The following is a 25,505-nucleotide window of genomic DNA, read 5'->3' as shown; positions in this document are numbered from 1 at the left end:
TGAAAACTGGCTATAATCATCTAATGACTGGTATCAGTGTGAATCTGTAGACTCAAATATTGTCCTAATTTTCTTGCATGGATACAGAATATCAAGTAACTCCTGGGCTGTTTTGAGTGGTGATGTCTACAATAGCTCTTCAAGAGAGTCTAGACTGTTCTAAGGATCTGTTGCATATCCCCAAACCTCCCAAAATTAAGGGGAGAGATTTGTACATTTTAAATAAACACTTTGGGACTCCTTGAAGGATTTTCAGGATATTAGTAACATGAACCTGACTAGGATTTTTTAATAACTGGAAAAGATGTTAACTCTCATGTCTAGTTTCTTTGATTTTTAGCGCACACACACAGTTATATCGCATGCAATTGTAGAATTGTAGGAGTGGAAGGGACCTCGAGAGGTCTTCTAGTCCAGTCTCCTGCACTCAAGGTAGGACAAAGCATTATCTAGACCATCCCTTACAGGTATCTGACCAACCTGCTCTTAAAAATCTCCAATGACAGAGTTTCCACAACCTTCCTAGGCAATTTATTCCAGTGCTTAACTACTCTGACAGTTAGAAAGTTTTTCCTAATGTCCAACCTAAATTTCCCTGGCTGCAATGTAAGCCCATTGTTTCTTGCCCTATCCTCAGAGGTTAACAGAACAATTTTTCTCCCTCTTCCTTGTAACAACCTTTAAGTACTTGAAAACTGTTATCATGTCCCCCCTCAGTCTTCTCTTCTCCACACGAAACAAATGCAGTTTTTTCAGTCTTCCCTCATAAATCATGATCTTCGAGTGCTTGCTCATGTCCATTCCACTATAGGTGTGTGCACACCTCCATGCACGGTTACCCAGAACTTTTTTCCCCTTAGCAGATCCCATAGGGCCCCTGGAGCCCTGCGCACATGCCACGGCATATGAGGTGCTGCCGGCCCTACGCCCCGTCAGTTCCTTCTTTCTGCCCGGGACGGTTGCTGGAACCAACCTTGCTCTCAGCAAATACTATTCCCCTTATTTCCCCTTGTTTGATATTCTAAGTTAGTTTTTAGTTAAATAGTTGTTAAGTGTTATTAAGAGTAGTTAGAGATAAGGCAAGTCCCTGCGGGGACTTTAAGCGGCTGGGCCATGCCCCAGTCCCTGGGATTCAAGCCGTGTGCCTCCTGTGGGAAGGCCTTCCCACTCAGTGACCTCCACGACTGCTGCCTTAAGTGCATGGAGGAAGCCCACAGAAAAGAGAAGTGTAAGATCTGCAGGGCTTTTAAACCCAGGACTCAAAAGGACTGAGAAATCCGGTTTAAAGCCCTGTTGATGGAGGCAGTGCTCCGCCCGACGTCCGAACTGACCCGCTCCACCTTGGTACCGAGTGTGACCTTGGTACAGAGCGCACCGTCGGCACCACCCTCAACTTGGCACTGCGTGACATCGCTGGCACCGAAAAGGAAAAAGCAGCTTGCGGAGCGCCGACATTCCCCTGCGCCATCGGTACAGGCAGGGTCAAGTACAGAGATGCATGGTCCATGGTCGTTGAGTCTTTTCCGGTGCCTGCATCTCCGGTCAGGGAGCCTCCCCTGACTCCCGAGAGTGGGAGAGTGCCCCTGCTGACGCCGTCGACACCAGAGGCTTTTCAGGCGGCAAGAGCCTTGTTGGTCTTGCCTATGCCACCTCTGCGCCCCCCCTCCACCAAGGGAGAAGGGGCCGGTGTCACAGGGGAAACCTGCGTTGGGTCCCCCTGAATGGCGGTATGGGAGGAAGATCTCTCACCGGACGGTCTCCGAGGGTAAAGCAGAGCCGCCCCCCCAGTAGTTGCTCCAGGTCTGCGTCGTCGAGCAGACCTCCACCGGCACAGGACATGGAGTCTCCTTCTCGGGGCTGATGTCAATCCCTGGCACCGGAGGCAGTGCATGCCAGGAGGCGGCACTGGTTGAGGTCTGCCAGGCGGCGCTTGGACAGCTCCCGTTCCCCATCCCCGGCACCGAGGCGTTCGCCTGCACCGAGACAGCGCAGAGCCCGGTCGCTGGAGGAAGATCCAGCACCGCACAGTCCATGACACGGAACCAGATCCCCGGAGTCCGGCTCAGCACCGAAGAGTTTGGAGCGGCGCCAACCTCGGTCACCGAAGGGGTGTCTGCAGGGCGGCAAGGCAAGTGGCAGCAGAAATCATCGGTACCGAGACGATGCTCTGGTATCTCTAGCTCTTCGGCACACACCTCCGTTTGTCGGCACCGCTCGTGGCGACAGAGGCAGTCCTCATGATCCTCCAGGTTGGAGGCGTTGAGAGGGCGGTTCCTGGCACGGAAGGGAGCCCGGGACCAAGGACATACACGGCACTGCCGGTCCAGGGCCTCTGACTATGAGGATGACTCGGGGTCTCCCAGCGGGGACAGTCGTCGGTTGAGCCGATGCCACCACAAAGCATCACAGCCTGTGGCGCAGTCAGCCCCGGGTTGGCCTCAGGGACAATGGCCGCAACAATGGCCTTATTGGACCCCAGGGGTTACCCAGGTGGGGCCGGGGCTCCATTCCATTATGTCATCAGGGGTGCAGTCCGTGCCTCCGGCACAGAAGAAGGCCCATGGACACCACTCTTCGGATGAGGAGTCGGATCCCGTGGAGGGGCCCTCAGCAGGTGCAACCCTCCCCCAGGAGTCGTCTTCTTCCTCACCTGACGAGACAGTCTTCTGGGACCACTTGGCGCCACTGGAGGATTTCAGGGCTCACCAGGAGCTGCTCAAGAGGGTGGCCTCCCACTTGGGGCTGGAGGTGGAGGAGCTAAAAGAGGCCGAAGATAGCCTCTCTAGTGTGCTGGCGGCAGCTGCCCCAGCGAGAGTCGCCCTCCCAGTCCACGAAAGAGTCCTTAAGATTGTAAAGGCCCTATGGCAAACGCCTTCCTCGGTTGCCCCTACGTCAAAGGTGGCCGAGAAAAAAGATTACGTCCCGGCTGAGGGGCTTGAGTATTTGTTCACTCACCCCACCCTGGGAACCCTGGTGGTAGATGTGGCTAACCAGCGAGACAGGCGAGGTCAGCCAGGGTTCACTCCCAAGAACAAAGACAATAAGAAGCTGGACCTGTTTTGGAGACAGGTTTATTCTGCTGCAAGCCTGCAGTTCAGGATTGCCAACCATCAGGCCTTCCTCGGTAGATACAATTTCAACCTGTGGGACTCCCTCAGGCGGTTCGCTGAGGCCCTGCCCTAGGACCAGACTGCAGACTTTAGCACCATCGTGGAGGAAGGAACCGCAGTAGGTAGGGCAGCGCTCCAGACGTCCTGTGACGCTGCGGACTCGGTGGGCAGGGCCATAGCCTCTGCCATCGGTATGAGAAGGTGCTCGTGGCTGCAATCCTCAGACCTGTCCCAGGAGATGCAGCAGTCTATTCAGGACCTCCCCTTTGATGGGTTGGCCCTATTCTCCGTCCCGACGGATGTGAAGTTGCACATCTGAAGGACTCCAGGGCCACGCTTTGCTCCCTGGGACTTTAAATGCCCCAGGTGCAGCAGCAGCCAAGGCCTTTGCCCAGGCCTTTCCAACTCCAGAGGAGTAGGATTAGGAATAGGGGTTTAGAAGAAGAAATCAGCCCCCTAGCTCGTCCTCAGCTCCCTAGCAGGGGCCCCCCAGGAGGTCGGGCAACCAGAGGAGGCAGTTTTGATGATGCGCCCAAGGGTAGCGCCCCAACTGCTCGCTTGGATCAGCCCTGCCCCTTCCTAAGCAGATTAAGGCCCTTCTATCCCGAATGGTCAAAAATCACTTCGGACTGTTGGGTCCTTGGGATAGTCTCAGGGGGCTATGCCCTGCAGTTTACATCTGCCTCCGTTCCTCTTCAGGGACCTCTCTCACGAGCATCTCCTCTTGCAGGAGGTGGACACCATCCTCAACCTAGGAACAGAGGAAATGGTCCCTCAAGGCAGAAGGGGGAAGGGGTTCTATTCGAGGTACTTTCTCATCCCCAAGGCGAAGGGGGGTCTGAGACACATTAGACCTGTGTCATCTAAACAAATATGTCAAACGACTCAGGTTTCACATGGTCTTCCTAGCCTCCATAATCCCTTTCCTGGGTCCAGGAGACTGGTATGCTGCCCTCGACCTCAAGGACGCATACTTTCATGTATCTATCCTCCCCAGCCACAGGTGTTTTCTCCGTTTCATGGTGGCTGGCTCCCACTACCAGTTTACAGCCCTACCCTTTGGCCTGTCTTTGGCTCCAAGGGTGTTCACCAAGTGCATGGTGGTAGTGGCTGCCCACATGAGACGAAAGGGGGTGCAAATCTTTCCTTACCTGGATGATTGGCTGATCAGGGGCAGGTCCAGGTCCCAAGTGCAGGAGAGCATGACCCTCATTTGCTCCACATGCAGCAGGCTGGGACTGCTCATAAATGAGCAGAAGTCCATACTAACCCCAGTGCAACGCATAGAATTCATTGGGGCCACCCTGGACGCTTTCCAGGCCAGAGCCTTCCTGCCTCAGCCACATTTCAAGGCGATGGTCTCTATCATCTCCCAGTTGCATCGATGCCCCACAACAGCCAGGCACTGCCTACAGCTGTTGGGCCACATGGCGGCCTGCACGTACATAGTGAGACTAGCTCGCTTGAGGCTCAGACCGCTTCAGGCATGGTTGACCTCGGTATACGTGCCGAGCAGACACCCATTGGACCGGGTGGTCACAGTTCCCCCACCCGTCTTAGTCTCCCTAAACTGGTGGCGGACACCCAGGGCAGTGATGAAGGGTGTTCTGTTCAGGGAACTGGTCCCGTCGCTCACCCTAATTTCCAACGCTTCAGACGTAGGATTGGGAGCCCACATCAGCACTAACCTAGGCACTCAGAGGCTCTGGTCGAGGGAGAAGAGGCACCTGCACATCAATGTGAAGGAGCTGAGGGCCATTCGCCTAGCGTGCAGGGTGTTCCTCCGTTTCCTGACAGGCAGAGTGGTGCAGGTGCTGAAGGACAACACTGCAGCCATGTTTTACATAAACAGGCAGGGGGGAGCACGCTCCTGAGCCCTCTGTGAGGAAGCTATCCGTCTGTGGGACTTTGCCATGAGGCATGATTTCCACTTGACTGCCTCTCACCTCCCGGGAGTGAGGAACTATAAGGTCGTTTCTACCCCGCCACGACTGGTCGTTGCACCCAGAGGTGGCGGCTATGATCTTCCAGAAGTGGGGCATTCCCCCACTGAACCTATTCGCGTCGGCCTGGAACACCAAGTGTCCAAGGTTCTCCTCGCTCCGGGGTCACGAGACTGGGTCAATTTCCGACTTGTTCCTCATGGTTTGGACGGGGACCCTCATGTATGTGTTCCACCCGTTCTGCTCCTGCCCAAGGTCCTGCTGAAAATAAAGAGCGACAGGGCGAACGTTATACTCATCGCTCCGCACTGGCCGAGACAGCACTGGTTCAGCATGCCCCACTCCTGAGGCGACACGACCTTCTATCCCAGGACCACGGTCGCCTGTTGCACCCGGACCTCGACTCCCTGCACCTCATGGCTCTCTGGCTGATGGAGGGGGAGAGAGCCTGCTTGGTGCAGGTCCAGCAAGTCCTGCTTGGCAGCAGGAAGCCTTCTACACTACACAAATTGTGTATCGGGCTAAGTGGAGGCGATTTACCTGTTGGGCGGAGTCCCAGGGTATTCTGCCCAGCCTCTCGCCTATACAGGTGATCCTGGAGTACCTGCTCCAGCTAAAGCTCCAGGGTCTGGCACTGGCCTCGTTGAAGGTTCACCTGGCAGCCATTTTGGCCTTCCATCAGCCGCTAGAGGGGAGATCACTGTTCTCCCATCCCATGTTGGTCAGGTTCCTCAAGGGGGTGGAGAAGCTTTATCTGTAGGTCCATAATCCGGTGCCTCCCTGGGATCTCAACCGGCGGCTCTCGAGACTCACGGGGCCCCCCTTTGAACCCATGGCTTCATGCCCTCTGCTCATGCTTTCATGGAAGGTAGCCTTCCTGGTGGCCATTACCTCAGCCAGGACGGTCTCCAAGATTAGGGCCTTGACCTCGGAACCCCTTTATACAGTATCCTACAAGGACAAGGTTCAGCTGAGGCCGCATCTGGCCTTCCTACCCAAGGTGGTTTCCCAATTTCATTGTAATCAAGATATTTTTCTCCCCGTGTTTTTTCCCAAACCTCATGGTTTGGAGGAGGAGAGGAAATGGCATTTGCGAGACATGAGACGAGCACTGGCCTTCTACATCGAATGTACAAAACCGTTCCGAAAATCAACGCAGCTCTTTGTCGCAGTGGCAGACCGGATGAAAGACTCACGTGTCTCCACCCAGCGCATCTCCTCGTGGATTACATCATGCATCAAATTCTGCTACGAGCAGGCGAAGGTGCTGCTTCCGGGAACCATCACAGTGCACTCAACCAGAGCTCAAGCCTCATCTGCAGCCTTCCTGGAGAGAGTGCCCCTGCAGGACATCTGTAGAGCCGCCACCTGGTCGTCGGTGCACATCTTCATGTCCCACTACACCATTGTCCAGCAGGCAAGAGAGGACACGGGATTCGGCAGAGCGGTGCTGAGGGCAGCTCACCGGTAATTCTGACTCACCTCCAAAAGTATTGCTTGTTAGTCACCTGTAGTGGAATGGACATGAACAAGCACTTGAAGAAAACAAGGTTACTTACCAGTAACTGATGTGCTTCGAGATGTGCTGCTCATGTCTATTCCACAACCAACCCCCCGTCCCCGCTGCCAGAGTTGGCAGAAAGAAGGGACTGAGGGGGCGTAGGGCCAGCAGCGCGTCATATACTGCAGCATGTGTGCGAGGCGCCAATGGGTGCTGGAGCCGGCCCTATGGGATCTGCTAAGGGGGAAAAAGTGGAATGTAGACCTTGAATTATTTTTGTTACTCTTCTCTGGACTTTCTACAATTTGTCCACATCTTTCCTGAAATGTGGAGCCCGGAATTGGACACAGTACTCCAGTTGAGGCCCAATCAGTGCAAAAAAGAGCAGAAGAACAACTTCTTGTGTCTTGCTTACAACACTTCAGCTAATACATCCCAGAATGTTTGATTTTTTTGTAACAGCGTTACACTGTTGACTAGTATTTAGCTTGTGATCCACTGTACCTTCCATGGTACTCTTTCCTAGGCAGTCATTTTCCATTTTGTATGTGTGCAACTAATTGTTCCTTCCCAAGTGGAGAACTTTGCACTTGTAGTTATTTAATTTAACCCTATTTACTTCAGATCATTTCTCCAGATCATTTTGAATTTTAATCCTCCCTTCCAAAGCACTTGCAACCTCTTCTAGCTTGGTATCATCCGTAAACTTTATCAGTGTACTCTCTATGCCATTATCTAAATCATTAATGAAGATATTGAACAGAACTAGACTCGGAACTGATCCCTGTGGGGCCCCACTCGATATGCCCTGACTGAACCACTGGTAAAACTACTCATAATCTATTATAAACACTTTTTCCATATACCATACCTTGCTGAGTGCTACACATGTTACTTGAGGTTCTAGAGATATCTTTGAAGTGGATTTATAACACTGAATATAGTCTTTCCAACTTCATATCCTGAATTGGATTTTATGAGATGGAAGAGGAGTTCTAATTACTCTGAAGAAAAGTAGCTTGATTATTTGCTTTTCTGAATGAGGTATATGTTCTTTTAATTTACCGTGGTATAAACTTAAAGTAACTCCATTGAAATCAATGGAGTTAACTATTTATCCCAGTGTATCTGAGATCAGAATCTGGCCCTGAATGTGCTACTGAATGATTCATTAATTTGCTTGAAGCTAGGCTACTTTTTTTTTTTTTTTTTTTGAGTTGCCTTGCCATATACGCTAGAGGTGAAGAATGGGTTGCTCTTCCTTCTAGAAGCACATGTATTCTGGGTATCTTTGCTGCTGTCTGTGCAATATTGTGTTCCTTTTGCATCTGAAGAACTAAGCTTTCTGAAAAATCCAAGTTCTCTGAAGCATCTGGGTTCTGCAGATGGAGAATACTGAAGTGTATAAGAGACTCTGAATTTCACAAACTGTATCTATAATTTTGATAGAAGCTGGAACATCTCAGATAGCTGGAGGAGATGGAATGTTGCTGGTATATCAAGATTCCGATCACATGAGTGTTTTTTAAAACGTTTTCCAAATTCTTTTGTTAACTTGACTTACATGAGTTTGTCTGAAATTTCTTTTGCCCTATTGGGGGAATATGAGCTCTTTTGGCTTATATACTATACATAAATATTTCATTCACACTATGGAAAATTAAACAATAGGCTATAAATCTGGTTGCAATCTCAATTAAAATATAAAAAATCTCAAACACATGTTCTTTAGTAGGGAAAAAAAAAGTTAGTTTGAACTCAGTATGAATACTTGCCATAAAAATGTGTTGGGTTTCAAGGTCTTAATTTCCTACTTTTTCATAAAAAGTATTACCTTTTCATGACTTTGGTCTTAAACATGTTTCCCTCCATGAACAATCCTTGTGCCTTTTTGACTATTTTGGACCATATAATTTGGTAGCATTATTTCAATTTACATCTGTTCTCACAGAGTGACCATGAAAGTATTGTTCTGAAGGGTTATTGTGAAAAGCACAGGATTTTTCTTTTAAATACATCTTTTCAGAAGTTGATGTTGAGTGATGATAGATATTCAAGACGAGGAAAACATGAATAGGGAAAACTCCAAGTAAACTGAAAGGCACGATTATATTTCATATAGGGATGTGCACATAATAGTCTGGTGTCTTTTAGTGCAGAGTTCATTTAAAAAAAAAAAAAAAAAAAGGCCAAAGAAACAGTCCAGAAACCCGGGTCAGCACCTGGGACAGATACTAGGAACATGAATATTGTGTCCAAGTAATTTGAAAAATGAAAAGCTATAGCAGTCTAAATAAAGTGTAGTTACTTGAGGTGTCTATACAATTTGTAATGGAAACTATGGGCTTCCAATGGAAGTGATGGGAAACAAGCGACAAGCATTAAAAATTGGGAATGACAAATATGTGTACTGTATATTAGCCTTGGTTTAGATTTGTTTAAAAAAAAGTAAATATTTTAAACAATGAAGGCCAGATTTTTTGGGAAAAGAGTTTGCATACCCCAAAGGGGAGTTTGGCACATGTGAGAAAAAACACTGGACTCAATTTTCAGAGCTCTCAAGGACTTGCCAGAACAGACTGCAACTTTAATACGGGACAAAGCACTAGGAAATTTGTGCTCATCCAGCTTGCATCTGAAGACTTGTGCAGGCGTTGGCAGCACAAAACAGCTTGATTTTCAGCACATGTACATCAACAATCATGCATGTGCATGCAAACAAATATCCACTCAGGGTTTGACATATCAAAACAACGTAACATGCACAACCTTTGGAAAGGGACGGACTGCCTAATCCCAGTGGTGCTTATTGCTATTATTCATTGCTTGTAGAGTGCAATCAGGGCCAGTCAAGTGTGTTAAACAAGTGCCAGCTGCCAGGAGCTTGCAATGTGCAAGGATCCTGTGGCTAAAAATTGTATGTCGGTAGTGACTTTACACTCTGCTGCTTTGGTATGAATGCACTGCATTTCGCTTTCAAAGTCCTCTTCCATTTTCTCTCAGATGTCGGTTTGTCACACCCATATGTCTGAAACACTTGCCTTTCTGCCACCTCTCACGAGCTGATGAGTTGTACGCAGTACTCCTCCTTCCTCGGTCCTTCTAGTTCAAGATATTTTACTGTTTCCATTGGTGATGTGTGGAACCCCCACCACAATCTCATGCAGAAGGAGAAATAAATATTAACACTAAACTTTTGAAAACATATCGATACATTCTTGTCAACATTTACAGTCTTTTTTGGATATTATGCAATTGTCATGTATATGGGCTTGAATTCAAATATGTAGTTCTCATGTCTCTAGCTTTGTACTTTGATGCACCTGTATAAAGCTGACTTAATCAGTGTGATTTGTTTTCCTTTATTCTGTTTAATTATGTCTGTGAATTGGAGAAGGGCATTAAGAAGACCCCATCAACTTTAAAATCATTTCTGTTTTGAATAATTTTGTTTCTTCTATTCTTACAGCTAACATCTAAGGTTGCTATAATTGTAAGGGATTGGAGAAGAAAGATTTCTTTGTTCATTCGACTACGTGATGTGTACTTGATTTTCATTGTTTCTTTTTCATAGTTAGTTTCCTCTGTTTTTAAAGACCTTGCACGCAGCAACAAGAGACGGAATTTATTTATTTTGCAAAACTAGGAAAATTATAATTGTAAAAATCAGCAAGGGAAATCAGATGGCAGGAATAGTATCTAGAACTACTTTTAAATCTTCTTTTAAAATATAAAAAACAAAGCTAACTAGATTTCATCTTGACTCTGTCTTCAACTTTAGCAATGGGGAATGGATGGTTCAGGGAATGATAGAAAATGCTATTTGTCTCATAAATCATGGAAATATTGAGACATGTCAAATATCATGATTACTTTGCCTTTATGTTGCTTCCCTTCCCTTCCGTGTGGTGTTTCTGTTTTTAAACTGTACTTTTTTTCAAAGTAGGGGTCTTTGATTTTTCTTACATCCGATAAAGCACCTCGCTTGCCTTGGCTGCTAAATAGTACATATTTTTATTTGCAGTATATGTTCTGTAGGAGTCTTGAGTCAATCCTAATAACCAATTCAGGGTGGACTGAACACCAGTTGCAGCAGGCCTTGTTCACCACTTGAAAATATCCCAATAAAGGAGTGCAGTCCTCCACAGCGCTATACTAATCTGAAGCTAAAGGGAGCATGTTTATCTACTTGGACATGCTCCTGGAGTGTGCACTCAATTGAGAGCATGTTCCAAGTTGGGCATGTGTCTGTTTTGCAGACCAGACTACTTTGGTGCACCTAAAATCATGGACACCTGTTCCCTTTTTTGCCAATATGCAACCTGATGTTAGGTGTTTGCTTGATAATCAGGTGCTTCATATATTGGTGAAAGCATTTCTTTGTGCTGTTTAGAATTAAAGAAACAAAAATTATAACTGGTTCTTGTCTTTTACTCTCTTTTGTAGGCTTGGATGATTGCCTGCAGCAGTATGTCCCCAAATTTGAACGGGAGAAGATAAGCGGTGAACAGCTGTTACAGATTTCCCATCAGGATCTTGAAGAGTTGGGTATCTCACGAATTGGACACCAGGAATTGGTTCTGGAGGCAGTGGATCTCCTCTGTGCACTGGTCAGTTATACGTTGAACGTCAGATGTGGTTTAAGAAACTTAAAATACTTCACTGTCAGTTGTAACCATGGCATCGTTTATCAAAACAAATTATCCATATTGCTTGGTCCCTTTATTATACATCGTGTTGAAAATAAAACTGTAGAAAATCATTTAATTCAGACCAATGCCATGTTAGTAGTTTGTTTTTTCCCCCCTGTTCAAATACAGTCCATAATTTGTATGTTAAGAATGAGGTTATTGGAGTGGCACTAAGGTTAAATCATGTGGTTTCGGTCACTGAACGCATTACCAAGAAAATTACCGTCAAGTACAGTGCATTGGTCATAGAAAATTGCAATAGTGTGTCATAGCAGATGTTGTTAATTGTTGACACAAACTGGGCTAGCCAAGCCAAATCTCTGTTCCATACACTAGCAGAACTATAGAACTCTGTAGTCTTGTAGATATCTTGTAGATAATCATAAAAAAGTTTTTAAAATGAAATAAGGAATATTTTCATGGTAGGACTACTGAACAGGAGGGCTGAAACATTGATTGTATCTGAAATTTCAGCTGTTTCCCTCCTTCCTGTTGTATAATTGCATGTATGGGTTTTCAGTGTAGACCTGCTCTGGAAAGAGTGCATAAATCTGTCTGTATTGGTGATACAGTATTACAGATACAGTTTATTTAAAAGCTGTGATTTGGACACACTTTGAGTACATATTTGATGTAATGCTATGAACTAGAGCTAGAAATATATACAATTACATCATTGAGAATGGTGGGAAAGAATGCTCAGCAATTCTTTTGCCATTACTGGCCAACATTCCATTCATTATCTCACGTTTGATACACAGAGAGTATTCTTCTTAAAATGGACAGAGCTTTTACTCTGCGTGAAATGTGCTTTTCTTGTTTCAGAAAGATGGTACAGAGATCATTTGTACTTGATTAAACCAAGGACAAAGGGGATATCCTATAACAAAGCAAGTTGCTTCTTCAAAAGAATTTATAAATATTTTTTCAAATACTTCAGCCAAAACATTTGTACAATAATAGAGGCTTTTTTTCCTAAATAGTTTTGTGTATCAATATTTTTAACTTTAAGTGAATGTTAATGGAAGAACTGAACTATCATTCATGCCAGGGCAGGGCAGGGAGGTAAGTGTGTCAGCCAGGGAAGAAAGAGCCTGGCAAAGTAATAAATGTTACTGTAAACTGGCCTGAGTGAAATAATGAACGTGGCAGCCACCTTAAAGCATTTTTTCTTCTTACTGTTATAATATTAGAATAAAACAAAGCTGGACAACTGCCAGAACCTAAAACTGTGCTTTATCTCCTACAATTTCCTCCTAATTTCCTTTGTAGACAAAAGTTTTGACCTCAGACCCGTTTCTGGAAATACTTTGTATAGTACAGCTCAAGTTAATGCATTAGACAGAGTTCAGAATGCTGTAACTGAAATGCCCTTGTTCTTTTTTTGGGAGGAGGGAGTTTTTGGAGGGAGGTGTTCCTGTGTTTTAGCTGTGTCCTTTGGCGTTTTCTAAATTTCTCTTTTAGGAAAGGGCTTATTGTGTAAAATCGGCCTTAATTTTGTGCTCTTAATGTTTCTGCTCCGTGTTTTGATGTCAGTCAGCTTTTCCATGGCTTTGCTAGCGCTGTCACTTTTTGAGTGAGGGAAAAGGTCTTCTCTTCCTCTTCCTGCTCCTCCCTACCATCCCTAGGTCCTTCAGATACATTTTTAGGCATTAATGTGTTCTGGTATTTTGTGCTGAAGTGACTTTTTTTCCCCCCTAAATTTTAACCCTTGAATTAAAAAGCCCCAAATAGTCCATATTTGCTGTTAGAAGCATACTTTTATGAAGACTTCTTCCTCTGCCTCCCACAATCTGCTCCTATGTGACCTGGTACATTCTAAATGCAATTGACTTCTCTGGGCTTACTCCCCCTCTCTCTCCCCCCCCCCCCCCCCCACACACACACACACACAAAACAAAACAAAACAAAACAAAAACGTGGCCTTGTCAGGATTTTGGTGCTTTTTCTCTCCACTTTGAGCCTTTATGAAAGACTGCCCTTTCCCCCAGTTCTGCCTAGGAGGGTTCTTTTCTGGACCTCTTTCAAGAGAATCCACTGGTCCCACCGCGTACCACAAGAACTCTTGAGACCCCAAAGAAACAAAGGTAGAGTTGCCTTTGAAGCATCTTTCTCCTTAAATGGGCCCCAGATTGTCAGCCTCTGAGATTTTTCCAGGCTCATCCAGACACTGAATAAAGGATAGATAGAATCTGATCCAAGATGTCACTATGGAAAGGACATCAAAGAAAATCTAAAGGAGGATCACATCGAAGGATAAGAGCTAACGATATTAAAAGAACACTGTCAACTTGAAAATAACTTGCATCTGTAAATGTTGTCTGCTGCTGTAGTAAACTACTCCTAAGTAGAAGTGAAGCTTAGAGTAGATCTATTTTTTCTGTTTGTTTACTTTGCACATTTGATAGTTCATGGTGTACAGTCAGTTTCACGGTTTGGTTGATTGTATATCCTCCTGCTAGCCTTTTCAGAAGGGAATTTACCAGAAACAGCTGCATCAGAGCTGTAACTGAAGAGGCAGCAGGCAAGTGTGTGCTCTGAGGAAAAGGGTGAAGGGCTCCTTTCTGAGCATATTTGTTCGATGCTCTTGAGCCTGCCTAAAATACCCTTCTAAACAGGTAGATAGGGCAGAAAAACCCTGTATATTTCTTGTTATTTAAAAATTACAATTAAAAGGATGCTCTGTCAGAAAATGGACATAAAAAAAAAAGTCTCTCTGGTTTTCCATACATTTAAAGGGGGAGAAAACAGGGTTGTATTTGCCGGGGAAAAGACACTTTAGTTGACTGAAATTCTAAAGGGACATGCATGCTTTTTAAACTCCACTTAAACCACAGAAACTGGAGCACAAATTTAAAAAATAAGATGTCGCAATGAAGGAGAATTGGAGTAAAAATCACCTTGGAAGGGTGGTAATATTGTGGACTATCTTGCTGAGGATACAACTAGACTTGGAGGCATCGGTTCAGTGAATGAAGAACAGTGCAGCAGTTAATGGGAAATATTAGTTTCTGCTTCAGTTTGATCTCCGGCTTAGGCTCCTGAATTCTCCCTTGACTTGTAATATTCCTATATGTATTATAGTGCAGACTAGAACGTCAACAGTGGTAAAAAGATGCAGCTGTTTTTCCTTTCCTTAGAGCTGAGGAATCTTGGTGCGGTGGATCTGCCTTTGTTAGTTTTGCCTGATAGGGCAAACTCTTCCCTTACGCTGTAGCAATGTTTGTGGCATTGCATCAGCATGGTGCAGTACAACATGATGATGATCTGGTGTATCGTCGTCATCAGCATCATGTGAAAAATTGATCAGACCATGCATTGATGCAGGACCACCAGATCAAGTTGTATCATGATGGCGTTTCAGAGGATTCCAGTGACATCCTATAAGCAGTGCTTGCAGAATTGACCTGAAAAATTAAAGATGAACCAAAACTACCAGGCTGGTTAGCAGCCTTGTTTCAGGACAAGTGTGCACTGCTCTGCTTTTGCTGTAACTGTCCATGTATATAGACGTATGACTTGTGGAGGTTTCAAGCCAGCAACTTATCCCAGCACTACATTCATGAGGCTAAGGGAAAGAAATTGGAATCAATGTATATTCAGAATTTACACTTTTTTTGGATCTTCTGCCCCAACAATACATCATAAGGAAGCATCCAGTTGAAAATATTCTTTTTTATTTCAGCTATTTTTATTTCAGCTACTTAACTCAAGGAGCTGTCAGATCAGTACAATGTTTAACAGATGTTTCTGTAAACTATAACATGGTTGGGGAGGAAGAAGAGGAAGGGAGTAAGACACTTTGAGGTGTATTTTCTAATCTGTACCCTTGCATATGGCTTCTCAAATTCATGAATATCTAGATAGGAATGTGTTTCTGATGGCCCTCTTCTTTGTGTGTTTTATCAAGTTTCCTGATCTTTGAACAAGAAAAAAGCTTCCATATATACAAGCGACAAAACTGTTTTTTCTTGAAATAATAAATTAATGTCTTAAAATTCCTTTTAATGCAAAAAGCTAAATATTTTGGGCTTCAGCTTCCTGTCAAAATACATCTAACAAATTCATTAAAAGGAAAATATCATCTGACTGACACACTATATATAGGTGTGATGGGAGCAGGGGAATGCAGTAACTCCTGGATTCTAATCTGACTCTGACTCTCTTGGTGGCCTCTGGTGAGTCATTTAATCTGTTCTTAAAGATGGAGAAACTGAAATAAAGTGGATTATATTTAGCTGCCTTTTGGCAGTGTTGAAGATTGACTGATATTTGTAAAACGTTTTGAAGATTAAAAACATAAATTAGAATGAAAGACGGTGTGGTTATATCAAAGAAGTAACTAGAGGGAGATCAAGCATCAAAATAACATAGGTGTTCAGATCCATGGTATAAGGTGCAGAATGGGAATTTAAATAAAATGGAACAGAATTAAATCCAATCTGGAAACACGCATTTTCCCATTAAAACTTGTATGAGATTGGTTTCCTTTCAAGCAGTTGTGCAGGTGCAAGTTTTCGTGCAGTAGTGATGATTGCTTGCACAGATTAGGCATGCAGTTGCATTCTCGTTTTTGTGCGTATGAATGTGTGCTTGAAACTCAGGCCTTGGGAATTCTGCAGTTGTCTTTCACCATACTTCATTAGAAAGAATCACAGCTCTGTAAAGAGTGGTTCTAAACCATCTAAGGACTTATTTGAATAAGTTGCTATCCTTGAGAGTTAAAAAGGCCTATAACGTTTTCAGTCCCTAGTAAAGGAATATTTTCTGCACCCTCCCCCCCTTGCCGAAGTAATTAGCTTTTATACTTTTTTTTGGCACGCTGCTACTTTCACATTCTTGTGGCTGCAGGAGCTGGCTCTGCACTCGGAGCTGGTGGTTGGGAAGCAGCATACCAAAAACAAACAATATTACAGTATCCTGTAAGAGGATGAAAAAACTTGGCTGCAAGAAACTTATCAGAATGATGTTCTCCTATTTGTTTTTGTTTTTAAATCGAAAGGTGGCAAGTTTATATAGCTACAGAATGTAGTTGCTTAGACTTTGTTTATTGAAGCCAGAATCTTTCCTGCTCTAGGATGAAGGAAAATTTAAGGATATCCTCTGCTGCTGTTTCCCAGACCACATCCTCTCTCATCTCAGCAACACATTTCTAGTTGCACTTAAACACTATGTACTCCCTTATCAAGTGCTCTAGTAGACTTGTGTGGTGGATACCCCCTGGACTCTGGCCAGAGAAGGGAAGTAGTTTAAAGGCAATTGGATGGCTGAAAAATCTCATATTTTAGCTTTCTGGATACTTTTGGGGTGGAGTTTTGTAGGCTTTTGGGGTGTGTTGGGGTGAGGTTTTTGTTTTTGTTTTTTTAAAGTTTTCTGTCACTTGTTGACCAGCTTCCTCTGTGAAAGATAGCCCAGACTTCATTATGCACCTTTGATCGGGAAAGCCACAGGGTACATGAGACTTGAATAGAGTGGAGCACAATAGTCTGCACTCTGCAAAAGAGATCCTACACCAGTTCAAGAATATTCCCAGTGAAGGTGGAGAGTGGGTCCTGTAAGCTTAATGGAGTGGGAGGAGTGTTTTTGAAGGCCATAATAGGGCATCTGGAAGGAATACTGTGATTGGGTGGAGTAGGAGGAATGGGACTTGTATGGAATAACTGGTTTGATATCTCTGTCTGATCTCTTACAAATCAGTAAATCAGCACTTAGATACAAAGTGCAGTAGAAAATCATCAGAAAGCTTCCCCATTCCTAGGATATGTAATAACTGTAATAATTCCTTGAGTTGCTGTTTTAGTTTTTTTTCTTTTAAGTGATCTTTGTGCTGGAGTGGTGCCTTATTGGCTTGGGCTGCATCTAAACAGAGGGTTTTATAAAGTCCACTGTTGCCCTGGCTGTGGTGTAGCTCCAGTTCAGAGCTGGGCTAGTCTACGCTTGGGCTTCTGCCACAGCCAGGAATGGTGGAGATTCATCTGTGCAAAAGCAGTGATGGGAGAATTTCACAAAAATCTCAGACCACATCCTAGACACTAGGGATGAGATTTTTCAAACATGACTAGGATTTTGGGTGCCCAACCTGAAATGACTTAAAGGGAGTTTATTTTTCAGAAAGTGCTGAGGACCTGCTACCTGCTCTCTGAAAATCAGGCTTCTTTAAGATGTCTCAAGTGAGGTGCCATCCCAAATTATTCATCACTTTTGGAAAATTCTTGGCCTTAACCTCTGTTGTGTACAGAACGGATACAACGTGGGTTTTTTGACTGACATTTGTACAGAGACAAACTGATTTTGCATAAGCGAAATGGATTCTAATTTTGTTCCTAGTGATTTGGGCTGCATTTGAACTTGTGACCTAGATGTTACAGGTTCTGTATCTATTGCTACTCTCCCAAGCTTAGTATTTTACCCTAGGTTTTACCTTTTTGGGGTGGGGAACCGGGGGAAAGGAAAATCTAAGGCAATTTTCTCTCTCATGTTGATGCTTTCCATACACTTACAAATAAATACCCTTTCTTGATAGGGGAACACTTAGAATGGTTATTTCACAGTCAAACCCCTGTTGTAAATATTTAACCATATCTGTTCCCTGGTAGTTCAGCGTTTGTCCCCAGCAGATTTAAACATCCCCTTTTTTGTTGTGAATGGAATGTAGCTGTGTTGCTTCTGGTTTTCCCCCATAGTACTGGGAGCAGCCAGCCTTCCGTTCCCTTTGATGGGAGAAAAGTGAATCAGTGCTGATGTGTTCCGGTAAGAATCAAGTGATGTGATGGGACTTGGGCCCTAATCTTGTGAGATTCTGAGCTCCCTCAACTCCCCGTGACTTCAGTGGAAATTGATGAGGTTTGCCACCTAATAAAGTTAGGCCTTCAGAGAGGTAGCTTCTGATACGTTTGTCTGTCTGTGTGGCATTTTGCAGATGGAAGTGGAACCCTGCTACATCTATATGTTCAGAATTCTATGGACTGCTTTTCAAGTCCCTGAATTTGGGACGGCACCTACCTCTGCTTTCCAAACCAGTTACCTGCACATCCACAGCAGAGTTTCGGGACTTCCTGTGTTCTCTAGGAGCTTGGAGCATTGGGGATAACTAGGATTAATAGCATACTTTCAAATGCCTAATAAAAGTCAGAGACTGCATTTCACAGAACAGGTTGTCTGATGGTGTGTTCTATTGAGTTGCTTTTTTCCAAGCAACTTTTTTTGGTCAAAGGATAGAAATGATAGGCAGGTCACTGGACCCTTCATTCCAAACAGTCTTTTGTGGTGCAATTAGCTGAAATGGAAATCTCTATATTGACTTACAAAACTATTAAAAACAAAACAAAACCTTTTTCTTGCAGAATTATGGCCTTGAAACAGACAATATGAAGAACTTGGTTCTCAAATTGCGAGCTTCTTCCAACAACCTGCAGAATTATATCAGCAGCCGGAGGAAAAATTCAAATTATGATGGAAATACCTCACGCAAACCCTCCAATGAATTTCTGACCTCAGTGGTGGAGCTCATTGGTGCTGCTAAGGCCTTGCTAGCATGGTTGGACAGGTATGAGATTGGTATTCTTTAAAAGAAATCCACATGGTCACTTGTGTTAGCGAAATGAATTATTCTTGTTTGCAAAGGCAGCTTCTAGAGTGATGTCTGGATGTACATGTCTTTGTTCTCACCTAGGCCACCACTTTTTTTAAATCTAAGAAATGTCTGTAATTAGCAAGCTGAATTGCCAGGGTGCTGGTGGCTGCAAGGTATGGGAGTGATATTGCTAAAATCAATGGATCTGACCAGTGTTTACAGTGGTAGGACACTCTTTGCCTCCCTCCTCACCCCGGCCTTAAAATTTCCCTAGTGCAGACAGATCTTTAAAGTAGATTCCTACTCCACCCTTCCCCCCCCATATAGATGCAATTTCCTCCCACACGCACACAAAATGATTGTTTAAAAAGCAGCCATTTGTTAACGTGGCTTTAATTTTTGACTGAATTTTCTCTTTCCCAAATCTGTGCTTCAAGGGACTGGAGAAAGACAGGCAGCAAGAGAGACTCCTTTGCTTTCCCTGGCATGGGCTAGGGTTGCTCTGAGACAGCTGCTGCGGAAGCAGACAGGCAGCCGAGCAGATAGTTTCCCAGCAGTGATGCTGGGACAGGATAAGGAATGACTGTGAATTCTCTCGCATGGTGCCAGCTTTCCTGAGGACCCAACTTGTGAGGAGGGAGGTCTGAAGGAGCTCATGGGGAGGCAGAGCTGTTATGCCATGAATGGCTCTGCTGTCACTGTCAGGTGCTGTTCGCTGGCAGAAGCTTGCTTTTCTGGCTTGATCCTCTCCTTTCCTCCAGTCACTGCCAGCCCCCACCAAGTTTCCTGTCTGCTGCTACTCAGCCCCAGCAGCAAGATGCTGACTTATCCAACTTTGAACCCAGTCAGGGTTTGGAACTCTTCTACTTCTCTCCCTGCCCCTCATAAAGTAGCAAGTGGGGCTGAGGTGGCCCCTCAACAGCTCTCCAAAGCTGTCTCCTTTAAGGGAGGGTATAATCACCCTTTATAAGACTGAGCTAGACTTGAGTTCTTTGTAAACAGTGCTAAAAGGTTAGCAGCTGTTCTGATTTACCTCTCTCAAGAAAAGCAAACCATTACAGAGGCTGATCTTGGCTAGGATATCTTTCATGGTAAAGAATACACTTGTGAGAAGTTGTTAGTTTGTTCCGAACCATATCGGTGCACTTGTATTAAAAGGCACTTTAGTTTATTTACTGCAGCTATGTTATTCAGATTACATTTTTACTGCGTTCACATGATATTTCCAGCAAGTCTCAGGTTTGCTATCTGACCTACAACTGTGTAAATCTATGTGCTCTGCCCATTAACAGCCAGAGTTGGGAGCCAAGAGGGTTCTTTATTCTAAGGGGATTTTGTCTTGTTACAGGGCCCCATTTACAGGGATTGCTGACTTCTCAGCGACAAAGAACAGAATCATTCAGCTGTGCTTGGATCTCACCACCACGGTTCAGAAGGTCAGTTGACTTTTTCCCTCCCCTCTTCTTCTCACCTCTCCAAAAAGGAAGGAAGGTGGGTGGCTGGGGAAGTAACTCTGCACTAGTTATGTGTAACTTGTTAATGAGGAAACCAGACACTGGAGTACTGTACACGTGGTAGGGAGCAGGTGTATGCTGACTGCCACCAGCTTCCATTGGTTCTCTTCTCCTGTAGTTGAGATTTTTGTTCAGTTAATTTTCAAACTTTTCAACAGTGTTTAGTTATGTGTCTGATGCAGCTCCCATTTTAAAAGTCCACTAGTGTTTTCATTAACTTTAATAAGAGCTGGGTTGGGCCTTGAAATAGCTGCTTTAAATTTGAAAACCTGCAAGCTGGCTTTTTAACTCCAGTTAGAATCGACATCGGTAACTTGTTTTGATAAATACAGTAGCAACCCAAATTACACCCTGCAAGAGAGCAGTAGCCTTTGGGTGTGGACTGCCACAGGTCAGTGGAAGAGCTGCCTTTCCCTCATATTTTTGCTTCCACCATGCTGACTTCCACAATGTTGTATTAAAAAGTGACTGTCAGTTATGATTGGCCAAAATCATAATGGTTAGAGGGGCATTTGGAACATAAGTGACTTTCAGCAGACCAACTCATCTCATGCTTTGGGTATAGCTGGGGTCAGAGTGGCTGGCTCCCCACTCTCCTTTGATGCCTCAGTATTTGCCATGCTGAGATATGCAGCTCCTGCTGATCACTGCTGGATCATGAAACTCCCTGGTAGAAGGTGGTCAGGTAAGCAGTGTGTGTTGGGGATTTGATTGTGGAGCTTCTTGGGTGGAGGGGTGTGTGTGTGTGTGTGTGTGTGTGTGTGTGTGTGTGTGTGTGTGTGTGTGTGTGTGTGTGTGTGTGTGTGTGTGTGTGTGGGAGAGTGAGACACACAGACAGACATTGAAAGAAAATGAGTTAATTGGCTCTCCTCTTCTGGGATAACTCCATGCTCCTGCAGGATCCTATGGTGACTTCTTCTAGGATCCTCCAACATGCATCAGTTGAGAATCAGGCACCCAAATACGGTTTATTAATTAATTGCTCGAGGCCCTTCTTACCTTCACTGTGGGGCATTCGGTACGTAACCCTGTAGCTAGGCTAACTTTTAACTACACATTTGCAGATCACCATTCAAGGCTTTTCAATCTACCTCTGCTTCCTTTTTTCTTTTTTCCCCCTCATTCACCCCCACATCTTCACAACCCTCCCTTTTTAACCAGTGCATGGAAAGCAATTAGATGCTGCTGCTTTTAGAATAGCTTCTAACCAGCGGAGCAATTGGTGTTGGATCACGTGTACTAAGCATGCCAACTCAAATTGAAATAGTTGGGAATAGGGGTTGTGGCTGTGTTTAGTGGGGGAGGAGGATAGGGAGATAAGGGCCTATTTACCCTATCAAATTTGCAGTTTGAGGGTCATGTTTAGGACGTGAGTTAAAGCAGGGTTAGTCACTGGGAAGATGTAATTTCTGCACGGCTTGCAGGGTTCACAGGGACTAATTGAATAGTTGTATGATTTTCAAATACTCAAAGGAAATTCTAATTTAAAACAAGCAGCTTCATGCTGGAGTCAACGTTGTAAATTTCTATCAATTACTTAAGACACAACCCTTCAGAGAGCCTTGTAATTTTCTCAAAGTAACCTCTCACAAATAGTAGAAAGTTTGAAAATTCTAAGGGTTACACTTTAAAACAAAACCAAATATGGAAGGGCATAGTTAGGCCTGGTCTACACTAGAAAGCTATGTCAGTACAAGGCAGCTTACAGCAACCTAGTTGTGCATGTCTCTTCGCTCTAAATTGGTCTCCCACTGATGTAAGCGCCCTGTTACACCAACATAGTAACACTATGTCCCTGAGTGACACAGTGCAAGAGTAGACATTGAGTTACTCATGTCGACCTTAACTGTCCTCCAGCAGCTGTCCCACAATGCCCCACACTGACCTCTCTGATCACCGTTGTAAATTCCACTGCCAAACTGTCATGGAGACTGGAAGCCCTCCTTCTCTTTGAAGCCCTGAGAATTTTTGTAACTCCTTTTTCCTGATTGCCCGGCTTGGCCAGCATACATAGCAGTTCTCCACTGTTGAGTGCAACTGACCAGTCCAGCTACACATTCCAAAAGTCCTCCGGCTTGGAGTAGACAGGAAATATTGGATCTCCTGGGCCTGTGGGGAGGAGAGGCTGTGCAGGCACGGCTATGGTACCACAGGAACCAGCAGCAATACCATATGAAAGCCAAGGAGCTGTGACAGGCATACCAGAAGGCCAGGGAGGCCAACAATTGATCCAGATGTGCCACTTTTGTAAAGAACAACATGCCATACTTGGTGGAGGACCATCCGCCAACCCCCTTCCTCCCTCAGCACCGTGGATACCTCCGAGGAGCTCGCTGAGTCAAAAGCCCCTGTCCTGAACAGCAAAGAGGTGGATGAGGGACAGGCAATTGGGGGATTCAGCTGCGCAATGAGCCAGGACCTGTTTTTGACTCCACTGCAGTCCAGCCAGTCGAGCACAAGCGAGCCCGATGCATTGGAAGGAACTTTGAGTAAGTGTTTAGATAAATTTTCAGTTACAGGGATGGCACCCCCAAAGTAGCATGACACATCTTTTGACTTTTCATTAATTTACTGATGGTAGAAGAGTTAGTGGTACAACCAAGAGTGGTGGAGTTGTTATCTGCTTTTCATTCCCCTGTAGAGTTAGGCGGGGGGCCACGTGGAGCAGTTTGTTTATGTACACAAGGATGTCCTTTGAATCCTCCTGAGAGATCCACATGAAATTTTCATTGAGGTATTCTGCAATTCTCTCCTGAAAGTTTATAGGGATGGCTGTCTTATTTCTTCTTCCATGAGAGGACACTTTCCATGGCACTCAGTGATAATTTCAGCGGGCACCATTGCAGTAGCAGCATCATATAGGCCTGGGTGACTTCAGGATGGCACAGCAACTGTGGGGTGTCTGCCTTCGTTAATCTCAGGAGTGAGATATCAGCTAAAATCACCACGGTCTGTGGAAAATGGTGCTAGTGTTCCATGCCATTGCCCAGTACTACTAGAATCATGAAAGCCAGAGATTCTGTCCTCGTTTCCCTAACCTCTGGTGGGCCATACTCACCATGGCTGGTGCTGTGACTGGCTTAATGCAATCCCAAGCAGAAGTGAGAATGTAGTGCTTAAAACTTCAGGGGAGCAAGGGAATGAGCTTAGCATCTTAAGTTTTGCTTTCTGTAGCGAATATGCTGACAATGATACCTCTGTGTTTTTATCTTCAGCTGCTGCCATTGCAGCCGTCAGGGTCTCTCCCTCCACACCTGCAGAACATCTGAGTCAGAGAAAGAAGAGGACTTGAGATGACAAGTTCAGTGAGATACTGCAAGTCAGTGCTGCATTGTACTGTGAGCACAGGGCCTGGAGGATGAATTTGGTGGAGAGGAGAAACGCCCAGGAGTCCCAGCAGGAAATGGATCAGGAGATGCACCAGGACATAATGGGGCTTCTTTGGCAACAAACACAGATGATGCAGCCTCTGGTGGACCTGCAGGTTCAACAATCCCAGGCTCACCTCCCTCTGCAGCCCATTGAGAACTTAATATCAGACCTCCCTGTACCCCCCTCAACATTCCACATGGCATCAGGGATCATTGCATTACCCCTTACACTCTACCCCAGGGGGACATTAAAGACAATTGCAGCTTCACATACCTCTGAAAGCCATGGCTGCTGTATGTGTAGCTGAAATGGACATAATGTTCTTTCCACTTCATAAGTTCTGTTCTCTTACATTAAAAAACTTAAAACTTAATACATTGTTTGTTTTTTAAAATTGCATAGGGTTTTTTTTTTTTGGTTTTTTTTGGCACTGATTTTGTTAGAAAAAATGTGTATTATTTGGAACATAATCCATCTTTATTAGTTCACAACATATTCTTTCAAGTGCTCAGCAATTCTGAAAGCAACCAGTTATCTGTTACTGTACAGTCACATAACTCATAGGATCATTCACAAACAAAATGAATAGGTGCATTGACAGTGTTCTATTTCTACATGTACTGCAATCACCACACGATTCCCACCAGGCCACAAAAGAGCAGGGTCAGGTACAGCACACTACAACAACACACTATTCTTGCTCCCTGAGCAGTATAGCTCTGTATTTAGCTATTCTAATAGCCCTTATATCTGGCTGTTCAAATTCAGCTGACTGCTGCTCCATCTCTGCTCTGTACACCAATGGAAATCCCCCCTCCCTTTGCTGCACAGATATTACGCAGGACACAGCAGGCAGTTACAACCATGAGGATATTTTTCTCACCGAGGTCCAATCTTGTAAGTAAACAATACCAGTGACCCTTCAAATGACCTAAGCACATTAAACTGTCATTCTGCACCTTCTGAACTGGTAGTTGAATCTTTCCTTGGTGCGGTCAAGATGGCAGGTGTATGGCATCATGAGCAAGGGATAGGCTCCCCCAGGATCACTGTTGGCATTTCAACATTTCCAGTTATAATCCGCCAGTCAGGAAAGAGAGTCTTGTAGCTTTCTGAACAGTCCTGTGCTCTTAAAGATGAGAGTGTCATGCACCTTCCTTGACAGCCCACGATGTCAGTGAAGCGTTCCTGGTGATCCATCAATGCTTGCGTAATGCGTGTCATATATCGCTCCACTGCAGTTTGGGAATCCCATTGCTGCAAAGCCATCTGCTATGTCCTGCACATTCCTGCATAGCAGGAGGTGATTAATGGTCCTGCACACTTGCCTCACACGGCTCCTGTGGTGGATTTCCCTACTCCAAATCGATTCTTGACTGACCGGTAGCAATCTGGAATTGCAAATTTCTACAGTGTGATTGCTACTCACTTCTCCACTGTCAGTGCAGCTATCATTTTGGTGTCTCTGTGCTGGAAGACTGAGGCAAGCTGTCCACACAGATCCAGGAATGTGGCCTTGTACATCTAAAAGTTTTGCAGCCACTGCTCATTATCCCAAACCTGCATTGTGATCCAAGTCCACCAGTCAGCGCTTGTTTCTCGGGTCCAGAAGCTGTGCTCCACCATCTGCAGCTGCTCCTGAATGTTACTAACAACCTTTAATTGATCTCACTGTGTCCCACAACGAGCTGTCCTCCAAGGAATTGTTGTGTTCCCCACTCATTTGGTTTTTCTTGAGTCTTTGCAAATGTTCCAGTATTGTGCGCCCTGTGCTTACAACATTCATGACAATAGAGCAGAG

The 25,505-nt window shown here is 44.8% G+C and overlaps 1 protein-coding gene across 1 annotated transcript in view; it reads left to right on the top strand.

Annotated features, from left to right (window-relative positions):
• Positions 1–25,505, top strand: part of CNKSR3 (CNKSR family member 3) — an 81,559-nt gene that overhangs the window by 32,563 nt on the left and 23,491 nt on the right. Inside the window, exons 2-4 of the mRNA XM_067542438.1 lie at positions 11,001–11,164; positions 18,589–18,791; positions 20,167–20,254. Coding sequence (XP_067398539.1) covers positions 11,001–11,164; positions 18,589–18,791; positions 20,167–20,254 — 455 coding nt within the window. The remainder of the gene's footprint in view (positions 1–11,000; positions 11,165–18,588; positions 18,792–20,166; positions 20,255–25,505) is intronic.

Source organism: Emydura macquarii, unplaced genomic scaffold (assembly GCF_026122565.2).
Source record: "Emydura macquarii macquarii isolate MOO-44397 ecotype Brisbane River unplaced genomic scaffold, CSIRO-AGI_Emac_v2 contig_705, whole genome shotgun sequence".
NCBI lineage: Eukaryota > Metazoa > Chordata > Testudines > Chelidae > Emydura > Emydura macquarii.
This window is presented reverse-complemented; position numbering and strand designations above follow the sequence as displayed.